Source organism: Lates calcarifer, linkage group LG8, assembly GCF_001640805.2.
Source record: "Lates calcarifer isolate ASB-BC8 linkage group LG8, TLL_Latcal_v3, whole genome shotgun sequence".
Taxonomy (NCBI): Eukaryota; Metazoa; Chordata; class Actinopteri; family Centropomidae; genus Lates; species Lates calcarifer.
Window position 1 is genome coordinate 4140823 of NC_066840.1, and position 12218 is coordinate 4153040.

The 12218-nt window shown below is 39.6% G+C and overlaps 1 protein-coding gene across 1 annotated transcript in view; it reads left to right on the forward strand.

The window, feature by feature from the left end:
• The first annotated feature begins 4469 nt into the window (after positions 1–4469).
• LOC108878932 (AF4/FMR2 family, member 2) overlaps positions 4470–12218 on the forward strand; it is a 115216-nt gene continuing 107467 nt past the window's right edge. The window contains exon 1 of the mRNA XM_018670006.2: positions 4470–4732. Within this exon, the coding sequence (XP_018525522.2) occupies positions 4680–4732 (53 nt within the window). The 5' untranslated portion in view covers positions 4470–4679. The remainder of the gene's footprint in view (positions 4733–12218) is intronic.

Consider the following 12218-nt stretch of genomic DNA (forward strand, 5'->3'; position numbering starts at 1 on the left):
TGGTAAATTATGGCCATGAAGAGATGAACATGATCAGCAGCAATACTCAGATAGACTGTGACATTCAAACCATGATTGATTGGTATTAAGGGACCCAGAGAGTGCCAAGAAAACATTACCCACACCATCAACAGCCTGGACCTCTGACACAAGGCAGGTTGGGTCTGTGAATTCATGCTGTTGATGCCAAATTCTGACCCTGCCATCTGCTTAAGCAGAAATTCAGATTCATCAGACCAGGCTTGCTTTTTTGTTTGTTGTTCAGTTTTGGTGAACCTGTGCATCAGATTTCTGTTCTTGGCTGACAGGAGTGGTGTTCTGTTGTTGTAGCCCATCCACCTCAAGGTTGCACGTGTTGTCTATTCCGTGATGTTTTTCACCACAGTTGTAAAGACTGTTTTTCTGAGCTTTCACTCAGCTATCATGTAAGATGATATGACTTTGTATTTTTAAAATTTCAAAGAGACATGTTTTTGCCCTTTTGATGTTTAACTTTTTTTCCTCGTAAAAGAATTTGTGTCAATAAAAGCATGGTTTGAAGAAAGAGGGGTTGATCAGATGATACACTTCTCAGGCTGGCTTTGTGGTTGTAAGTTTTTGAAGAAAAAAAAAGATCCATCTTACATCCTCTGAAAACAACAGTATTCAGATTCTCATGTTTCTGGTCTCAGCCACACAGCCAGTTTTCAGCAGGAGACACAGAGGACAAGGACAGTAAGACATGAGATAAACAGCAGAGAGAGTAAACGTTAGGTAATAAATAGAAGAAGGTGAAGGAATATCTTGACAAATGTCTAATGTAAAATACAATCCAATCAACAGATATATTTCATAGCGTAATACTAATATTAAACCATATGGGGGAGCTGTGGCACTGTCTTCATTCACTACCACCACTAAAACAAGTACCAGGGAGAAAGAGTAAGAAAAAGCCTGGGCACATATTGAAAATTCATGACATGCACTTCTCAACTTCTGCAAGATACACAGCAAGTACAATGAGCTCAAAGCTGAGAACTCGGTCCTTCCCGACTATTTTATCAGTTTGTATTTCTGTTTGGCTCTGTGTCTGTGTGTGAGACTCACTCTCTGTGTCATCATTTAAATATAAATTACTGGCGCAGCTGTGACTTTAACAATACTGCAAAAGACACTAAGAAAGAAATAAAATCTCTAAACAAACAGCCACTCTGGTCACAGCAAAGACACTGTAATGAGTTGGAAATGAATTTATGTGAGTAGCTCTCTGTGTATTTGCCCTTAATTATGTTTTATCTAAATGCCTCTCTATCTCCTTTTATCATCTAATTCTCCATCAACTCATCCTGGAATTGCTTTTATACATTCAGCTACATCTCTCTATCCTTCCCTCTCTCCCTCTCTCCAGTCATTCTTTGTCTCTCAGTGTCTGACCTAGTTTTGGACAGGCTTTCTTACACACACACACATGCACACACACACACACAAACCCAATATTCCTGCAGGTGCTTAGAATCCTTGAAAATTGGTTGAATTTTGATGGGGTGTTTTTAAGGTCCGGAGATGTCTAGAATTTTGATTTGTGAGGTTGAAATGGCTGGAATTGATCAAGGTCATGAAACAGCACTTTCAGACTCTATTGCTTATGGCCGGCAGTGTTTTATTCCCATCGTGCTCTGTGGTTAACTTCTCTTCTCTTCTCTTCTCTTCTCTTCTCTTCTCTTCTTTTCTCTTCTCTCTATCTGAGGCTGCTGTTTGTACTTACAGAGTGTGATGCAGAGTAGTGCTGGCATGTTGCCCCAGACCAGACCAAAATACTCACGCACACATGCACACACACATACAAACACAGTGACACACCATCCAAAACAAAGACACAAGCGCACACATAAACACATACACACACATATAAAGCCTGCAGTTTATCTTCAAACATTATTTCCAATACATTTGGACCTCTCTTGTTCTCTCATCATGGGCAAACAAAAAAGCATGCAGGATTTTGTGTAGGAGGACTTTCTAAAGGTGAGGACAGTGATGTCATAAAGGAACCACAGTTACAGCTACAGCTACCGCACATGCTGAGTGAGAAGTTTCAACCATCTGGTCAATCATTATTCATAGCGAGGCGTAAACAGTAAAACGTGCCACTGGGCATGTGTTGCAGCAAGTGCATGATAGAGAATGAGGGTGGTGGGCTGCTAAACTGTTATTAACATGCTTGTGCTTTGGATGATCTGAAACAAAGGTGAAGTGGTCGGATAAAGACGCAAAAGCATGTGGGAGGTGCAGTTTGTGAAGGGTTCAAAGACCAGCTGGACTGACAACTGTATAGTACACAGTATTGTTAGGAACATTTGTCCACTAGTTTGCTGCTAAGCTTATTTTACTGAAGCTGCCAGTCACTGATTTATACAAGGTCGACACAAAAGGTAAAAGATAATGTAGATCTGGAGTTCTCACTTACTGCTGTTGAGGAGGCTGAAGTTTGGAGGATACAGAGGAGTAGTTGTGTGCACATCCAGTCCTATATTTAGGCCAAGTGCAGCAAAGCAGATTCAGGGACGGAAAAAGCGAAGACTGACCGCACAGTGCATTATAACTCCTGAACTTTATTGGACTCAACAGCTCAGGTTAGATACAGCCAGTCACGTCCACCTGGAAGTAAACTGGTTCACACTCAGAAAGTTCAGCGTTGCTGTATCTTTATTTCAAAAAAATAACAAGTCACAAGTCTTCCTCACTGTCAAACCTTGTAAGCACTGTAAAGTTAAGTAATGTGAGGTGCACATAATTAGAACAAATCAAACACGAAAGAGAGCACGTAGTGTTGATTTAATAAGAGAAAATGTGGCAGTATATGTCAGAAAAGTTTTACAAGAGAAAAAACATGCATGCTTGTTAAGCCTCTTACAAAAGAATAAAGGTACCGCAAAGGGGTACTTTAAAAAGCAAGGTTTACTGTCAGTTAACTTCAGTTGGACATGAGAAACTGCTAGCTTTGGTTGACGAGCCTTGGTTAAAATGATGATAAAGACTTGATCAACCAATTAAAGACAAAAAAAACCCACTAAGAAACTGCAGAAATTCCATCCCATTTAAATATATTTTGATATATTTTAAAGGTGCTATATGTTTTTGTTATTGCTACATAGCCAACAGTAGCATTAGCAGCTGGTCACTTACCAGTCTAGAAGAAATGTTGCAAGTTCAGCATCAAATTTAATTTCTTTACCCATTACGAGTTGTCTCCAGTAGTGAAAAGCAATGGCAACATTGTGGTATTACAAGATGAGACACGCTGGGGCTAAATGGTTAGCATGCCGACTTCAGCAGAAGAAAAGAAGTGATAGAAATAGAAGTTAACAGAACGGTTAACAGTAGTCCTGCTTTCCACCACTGGAGACAGCTCTTAGTGAGTAAAGGAGTGAAGTTTGATGCTGAACTTACAACATGTCTTCGAGACAGGTTAATAAATAGCTGTTAATGCTAACATTGGCTATGTAGCGATAACAAAAACTTACATATAGCACCTTTAACAGCCGGGGATTGAGCATGATAAGACAAAATTGCACAGCCACAAGGAAATACTGGACAAAACTTTCAACAAATAATAATTAAAAAAAACAAGACACAAAGGTCATGTCCTCAGTATTGTTTGGGACCTGAAGATAATTTTATATTCTGTTTTTACATAAAAATTATACACACTGGATTTTGAAACCAGGCAAGAAACAAAAATATAAACAGGCATTATGGGGAATCTTGGCTAATCACCTAAGTATTTCTACAGTCCTGGTTACAGATCTTCATGGTGCATAATGTGTTCATGCACAGCCTGTATCTGGACAAAAAATCCTTATGACTCAGGGAGCTGCAAGCGTACACTTCACTGTCACAGCTTTGAATCAGAAAATTCTTTTTTTCTAATGCCATTTTCCATTTCATAGAACATGAGCTGATAAAAAAAAAAAAAAAAACACCTTTCACGGATTGTGAGATGGGAGATTCTCAAGTTCCTGACTCACGAGAACATAAAGTACATCACAGGTGACATCTGATAGAGACTGAGTGTCCTCAGAGCAGAAATGTCTTGTCAGAAGTGTGTGCTTCACTGACTGTGGTTTCCTGCAAGATCTTTAACCTTAATCTGATAACATGTCATCTGTAACAGCACACACTCAATTATGAAGTGCACCTTTTAAAGGCATTTCAATCGTTTTCCAGCTGTTGCCAAGTCACTGCTTCACATAGAGTGACACAGTTTTTGGGGGGTGGAGGGGGGTGACGACAAGGTTTATTTTTGTAAGATGGTGCAATGAAAATAGCTCTACTTGTTATGTAGGAAAAATTTAGCAGTGAACATCTCAGTGTGACTTGTCTTGTACAGCCTCCTTCAGTGTGTGTGTGTGTGTGTGTGTGTGTGTGTGCTCCCCCCCCTCTCTCCCCCTCTCCCTCCCTCTCCCTCCCTCCACCTCTGCCTGGCTGTCAGCTTGCCTCGACCACGTAGCAGCTTCCTGGCAGCGGCAGCGGCTTGTGTCTACTCTCCCTCTCTCTGGCACTCTCTCTCTCTCTCTCGCTCTCTCTCTCACTCACTCACTCTCACATACACACAGTCAGTATCAGTAGCCTATGTAGAACCACGTAGCACCAGCTTTGGATTTTAACCACCAACAGCACCACCACCAGCCGGAGCGGCAATGGATCTCTTTGAATTCGACTTTTTCAGAGACTGGGAGCTTGAACAACCATGGTAAGTCCTGTGCACACTAATTTAATATCTTGTGTGTTTTTAAATGCATGTGTGCATTTAATGTGGAGGGTGTTTAAGAGGGATGAGCGGACATGGCATCTCAACATCAAGGATTTAAACTGCGTTTTTTGGGTGGCGGGGGGGGGGGGGGGGAGATGGAGAAGCAGCCAAAGTGAGTCCCGGAGAAATCGTGCAAACCGTCTTTCTTTGTCACCGTAAAGCTGCCGTTGTTGCTTGAGACGAACCGGGAGGCATGCACACGTAGCCTGCACACACACACACACACACACACACACACACACACACACACACACACACACACACACAGACATCCACACACAGCGAAGAGAAACACCGGCTTTCACTGTCTGATTGTGATTAAGGAATGTTTGATTTGAATGTGAGACCGCACCGGGTTATGTGTCAGAGCGGTGACATGGTGAGCAGCACTGATGTAGAGAGAACTAAAAAAACGTGTGAGTGAATAATATCCTGATGTAAGCCAAGACAGAAGTTTTATAGTTTGCTGCCGCAGTGTTTATTTAATACGAGTCTTGAACAGCTGATATTCTTAGAAATGTGTTGGTAAACAGAGTTAATGTGAGTTTACCCTCCACCATGAACAGTACAGGTGTTGGTGTGTTTTGGGCACACACACACACACACACACACACACGGACTCATAATGAAGGAGTGAAGTTGGGTTGTGATTATTTTGGGATGTCAGATGAGCCTAAATGTGAGCATGTGTGTTGGTTGTGCATCTCTGCAGTAAAGTGGTTTTTAAATGCTAAAAGAGGCTGGTGTCATGTTTTTCCACACAGGCATGTTAACTACATGAAATGACTGAACAGCTTTGTGCTTGTGGTCCGTGCGTCTGTAGAGCTGAAACAATTAATTGATTAGATGATCAGCAGAAAACTAATCAGCAACTATTACTGAAATAATCTATTAACCCAAAACAAGCATATCTTATGTGAGGAGTTTCAGCTTTTCTGTCTCATGTCATTATAAATTAAATACTCTCATGTATTAGACTGTAGTTAGAACAAAACAGGACATGTGAGGAGCTCTGAGAACTTGTGATTAGAACCTGATAAATCCATCAGACTGATGTATCGACCAATATTAATACATTGCAGATATATCAGTATCAGTGTACACGTCGGTCAGTAAATGACAGCATTGACCTGTGCAGTACATATTTTGGTTGCAGTTGTTTAATGGAACCTTATCAAAAATGTTTATTTGGCCATTATTTATGATCAAAAATCTCACATCAGGCTGTGTGTGTGATGGTCATTATTCACTTTATTTAGAATTTTTCATAGATTTATACTACTGTATGAATGAATTAATAGAAAAAAATGAACTGGCAGATTAATTTGTAATTGACTGATATGATGGGCTATTTGAGCTTATTATAGATGTACTGATATCAGTGCAGGTGTTGGCTGATAAGTAACAAAAAAAAGCAGGAGAGAAACGTCAGAGTGGGTTTGAGGTCATTTAGAAACAGTCTCACTGTTACAGAGTGTGTCCAACAGAGAGCACCGACAAGCTGATTTTTCAAATCTAATGTGGCCTGTTCAGTGTTTATCTTCATATCAAAAACAACAACAAGAAAAGCTTTTATGTTATATTTTAATATTAAAAGGAAATGTATTATTCAGTATTTCATTATTCATCTCCCAAATATCAATATCAGTATTGGCCTCAAAGATTCAGTATGAATCAGGGTATAATCTGTAATCAAAACAATGAATAATAAAATAGAACTAGTATAATTTCAGTTGTAATTCCCTCTGTACATTATTGCGCTGCCTCACATTACAGTCCTCAGTGAGGTCATTTTATATGCAGCAGAGAACATAAGAACAAAGACTCACATGGGGAGAGGAGCTGAAGCCTTTTAACACCAGGAAGCCGAAGGACGACAGAGAGGCTGTTATCTGCAAGAAGTTCAATATAATAGTATTTCTCTGCATGATTTGGAATTTATTACAATATTGATTTGCACCAAATTTAGACATATGAACAGTAATGTAGGGGCAATTAGAAAATTCAGATCAGCTTGTCAGCTCAGACTCTGATTGTAGTGCCCAGCTCCCAGTTTAGGTTACAGTCTAAACTACACTTATAGTATATAACACGTTTATCCAAAGCACTTTACAATTTTGCCTTTCGCTCATCCATTTAATGCCAACCCTGAAATTAGTGTGCGACCTACTCTACCTACTCAGCCACAGCCTCTCCAGTGTACGTATGAATGTGATATACTGTGATTCTTTCTGGATGAATAATATGTTTATACAGCACCTGCAGTTTTGTATAGTTATGGGAAAAACAATACAGACATTGGGCTTGTTTCACTAGATTTTGCTCACTGTTTTAATATTGTGCTGGATATATTTTGAGCATGTTGTTTCAGAGCAGTCATTGCAGTGTTGTTCAAGTGCAATGCAGCTGTTGAAATGCCTATCTTCAGTCTGTATGACAGTGATATAAGGTGATGTGAAGTCCATGCATCCTCAGGAAAGCTGTCAGGATTAATAAGAAAAGATACAACAACATGGTGGATAAGTACTGTATTGGAAATATTTCTTTTTCACACAGCAGTAAAATAGCACAGTGTATATACAAGTCTGCCTCTCCAGTTCAAACATGTATCATAGTGGGAGCACAATAACTTGGCAACCGTGTTGCTGTTTTGAATCCTTATTCCAGCAGGGAGACTGTGAGCAGGAAAGTGACACTCACTGCTGTCCCTCAGCAGCCACCATGGAAGGGCCCTGGAGCAAGGTACTTAACCCCCCGCTGCTGGAGTGGAGCTGCTCAGGGCTCAACAACAAGCTCAGGGTGTCTACACATGTAACCCTCCCCTTGCCACCACTCCATCACGCTGCTGCTGTCAGATGGTCCTTATGGGAAATTGAGCTCACGCACAGAAATACGCTTTATTACAGAGAAGAAAACACAGAAATGTGCAGACGCAGCTGATTAAAAAAAAGAAAAGAACAAAGAACAGAGCTGCTGGTGGTTTGACAAGGTGAGAGGTGAGAGGTGAAACCTGAGTAGGCAGCACTGGTCATTAACTCAAGAGCCTACAACAACCTATGTTGAGATTTTGCCATACTGTTGGCAACTCTGTATTTAATATCTCCAGGTGTATTAGTCCAGTGGTTCCCAACCTAGGGTTCAGGACCCCTCCAAGGGATCACAACAAAATCTGAGGGCTCACAAAATGATTAACAGAATAGGAAAGAAAACATTATTTGGCTTGTAACAGTCAGTAAAATGAAACAACCTGAGTTTATGGGGGAAAATCACTTTTTGGTAAAACTTCTCGAACCTCATAGACATGTGTAAGTTGTCACAGGTTATATGTAGATATTAAGGATGCAAATAACAATCACTGTCATTATCAGTTAATCTTAAGATTATTTTCTCAATCAATCGTTCTGTCTACAAAATGTCACAAAATAGTGGCTGAAAACTGCTCGCTGTATTTTGCTGAAGCACAAGGTGATGTCTTTGAATTTTTTCTTCAGTTCAAGACACAAAGCTGTTCAGTTTATTTTCATACATGACAAAGAAAAACAACACAGCTGCAACAGGAGGTTTGGCATTTTTTAATAAAAATCAGTGAAATGATCAATAATCAGTTATCAGACTAGTTGCTGATTAATTTCCTGTCAACCAAACAATCAATCAATCAACTAAATGTTTTAGCTCAAGCAGACAATGCTCGATTTTTAGTCATTAAGTGGTTAAGTGGTTTTTAATCATAAGTGGTTGTAATGTTGCAAATCAATAAGCAGATTTTTTTATAGCAGTATTTGTATTTTGTTTGTTTTTTGCATCAATGTGATGAAATCGTTTCATTTATTAGGAATTTATGTAGCAGGTCATCGACAAAGCATGTGACCTGAGACCACTGTTTCCTACGATTCTTTCGTGATGCAGCCTTATTTGATCCATTTTTTTATTTCATTAAAACCAGTTACAGGTTTTGATGTTGTAGCTGAATGGTTTAATTTATTGTTAAGTTTGAAAGACTTCAAAATCCATCCAAAGCCGATCAGCTTGACCATATATGGGACTTTTTGATGACCCATGGCTGACTTGTGCTCATCATAATTTATAACATTGTTTGAAACCAGTGCCCTCCACACCTGTCCAACATCGGAATAGAGGAAGGTGCACCTACTTTTTTTTTTTTTTTGCTTTCCAAAACCAAAAACCTAACAAAAGCAGCACTTGAGAGCACCTTTTTCTGAAGTTCTCCTTTTATGCTCTTCACTCACCTACTGTACCACTGTCACTTTCTGTATGTGCAAACAAGTGCCACACCATAAAAGCCTTGGAGGAGAGACTGTCTGAAAGTATGCACTGTTATCCCCGTCTGAAGGATTCATTGTGTTGAGACTACAAAGAAGTCTCATTTCAAAGTCAGATTTCTTGAAGCGAGATCGTGAAAGAAGAAGTAGGATGTAGCCAGAGGAGGATATGACAGCAGCACTGTCAAGTGAGGCCATTTGGAACAGGGACACTTTCGCCTTTAGACACAGTAGGATAAGACATCGTTCATCTCCAGCGTACTGACCCCTAAACCAGATACAAATAATACAAAAATAACAGGTTTCAGACATGGTTTAGGCCACAGACGACATGGTGTAATGAACGTAGTCGGGAATGGAGCCAGTGCAGCACATGATGCTGCTGCTCCACCACAGTCTGTTGTTAACCAGCGTCCTGTACCAACAGCTCTGGGAGGCTCCTTTGATGTAGCCGGCAGCTCAGTGCTAATAAATGTTAAAATGGACTCAACTGTCCAAGATTATCAGAAGAATAATACTGCTAAAAGATGAAAACCAGAATGGAGAGTTATTTTCAAATGGACCTATTTTCCAAAATTTTTTACAATGGATTACACAGGCATAAAAGGCGACACACACCTTCAATAGAAACCATGAAAATCACTGAGATTGGAGTTAAAAGTCTGTCACTCTCCATTGATATGCGGCTCCTGTTTGACAGTGGATTTTCCCTTTAAGGCAAAAAATGAGAAAGAAAACAATCTTGAAGCTCCCCACGCCTTTGTTAAATCTGAACGAATCCAACACTGTAGGTCTCCTCCTCCTCCTCCTGGAGAAATATCCTTTCATCTCTTCTTCTCTTTGTTGCTCTTTCTCCCTCCTCCTCCTCCTCCCGTCTCACTCCTTGTTTCATTCTCTCGCTTGGAGATCTGAAGGCTTTGTATGATTGTAATAGGGCTTGCATTGAATGTTGCGTACTCCTCACTGTAATTGCCCATCATGTAACTGGCTAATCATGGCAGCGGAATCTGGAGGAGATCGCTTTGAATGTTAATTGACACTGATGCTGATTGGTTGAACCATTTAAGTAGTTAATTAGGGAATTGATTACACATAAAGTCAGCGTGGAATGCTGTGTGTTTTGGAACTTAGAAGTTTACATCTGCAGGAGTGTTATGAGTATTATTATTGTTACTGGATCTCATTAGATCTTTGAATGGTTTGAATGATTGTACTGTTTAGACAGCTTTAAAATGAAAAATAATGGATTAAAAATGTTTAAAGTTGCACAAAAATGCAGTTCAGACCATAAAAAAGTCAGTCTGCAGATAAGCCCACAAGAGGAGAAGATGGGATCTGCAGGGGAACAGTGGTGACAGAGTCAATTTATAGTCAATGCATTCAATGTTCAGTCTCACAGTCCAATATTCAATCTGCCCGTCAATCCTCCCGAGCTCTCAATCAGCTCAGTCACACGTGCGAGCTCAACACGCACACAATCATTCATCACACTGCTGAAATTTCCCTCCTCGCTCCACTTGATGATACTTCACACCATCATCATCAGCGACTCAGAGGCTGTGAAAGGAAGCTGTGTCTCATCCCAAACTGCCAAGAACTCACAAACAAATGCTCCAAAACTAACAGCAGATAACACTGAAGGACGTCTTCTATCTGGGAAAAAATCCATTTTATCCCATACCGGTGGTGCAATTATCCCTCAGGGCTGTAAAATGGGAGCTCTGCCAGCAGGTGTGAAGAAGCTAGTAAAGCTGGGAGTCTGTTTGGGAGGAAACAGTCACTGTCCGTGGTTCTGAAGTCCTCCATCAAAACCGCTCCCCCAACATATGCATTTTACTTTGAGATTTATTGTGGTGCTACACAGGCAGAAGTCAGTATGGGTAATTACAGAACAAATTCACACCAACAATTGATACAAATTTAAATAAAGAAAAAAGAAGCATCACCAAATTTACAATTTCACATTTTACGATGGCAGTATAAAAAAAGATCCAGTCAGAAAAACAAAAGTGGGAGACAAACCATGAACAATTAGGAGAAGGGCTCCAAATAACAATTACTTTCATTTTGACTCATTTATCAGTTGCTTTTCTCATTAAACAATTAAGTTTTAAAAAGTAATGTTAGAAAATGACATATACACATCAACATTTCCTAGAGCCCACAATGACATCTTCAGATTGCTAGTTTTGACCGACCAACTGTCCAAAACCCAAGGATTTTCTAACTTACAACTGTATAAAACAAAGAAAAGCAACAGTTTCACATTTAAGAAGCTAGAGAAGGCCAGAGTGGGCCATAAAACCAAAACAAGGAGCTCAAAGACCCTGAAACTCCCCCTAGAGCTGAAAAATGGCAGAGACAAATGAAAATTCCCTTGAGAGTTATGTCACTACAATTGACAATTTTCACATTGCAGTTATTTAATCCTGTTGTTTGATATAAAAATACTGATTAGAGCAGCTTTGGACTTAATGTATCCCAGCAGTATTTATTTAATTCTGTGCCAAACAGTAATTGTGAGGACTTGTCACTGATCCACTGCAGACTTAGACTGAATTTTTCCAAGCTGCAAAGGGTGTAACATTATACAGATGTGTCTTTCCAGCTGTGTACATTTTAACAAGGAGGCCAAAATCGTGATGAGGCAGAATCTCCAAATCAACTTAAAATATTTTCTCAGTTTCTTTTAGGACTTAAATCAAGTATGATTAGAATATGGCACAAGATCATATACAATCAGTCTGAAAACCACATCTGTTGTAGGGTTGTAAATTTGTCTACCATACTTCAAGGGAAGATGTGAAGGAGGCAAACTATTCTCATCTGAATTGCTCCAGCATTCTTACAGGTATTGTCTGCAACATATCTGTCATCATCACTTACTGCTGTTTCCCACATCTTTATAGTATCAGAAGCTTTTAGAGATCTTAGAACCTTGCAATAGATATCTATAGAAATACTACAAGTAAAATAACTAAAACAGTGCTGTCAGTCATCAAAGTAGAGGCAGAGATAATAAAATGCCTCAATTGCAGAAATCTTTAGAAATCATAATTAAAGAAATGGAGCCTTTGAGCTAATTGTTCAACAGATAATCCACTTAAATGATTATGTGACAGTAGCAGTACAAACAGGGTTCAACT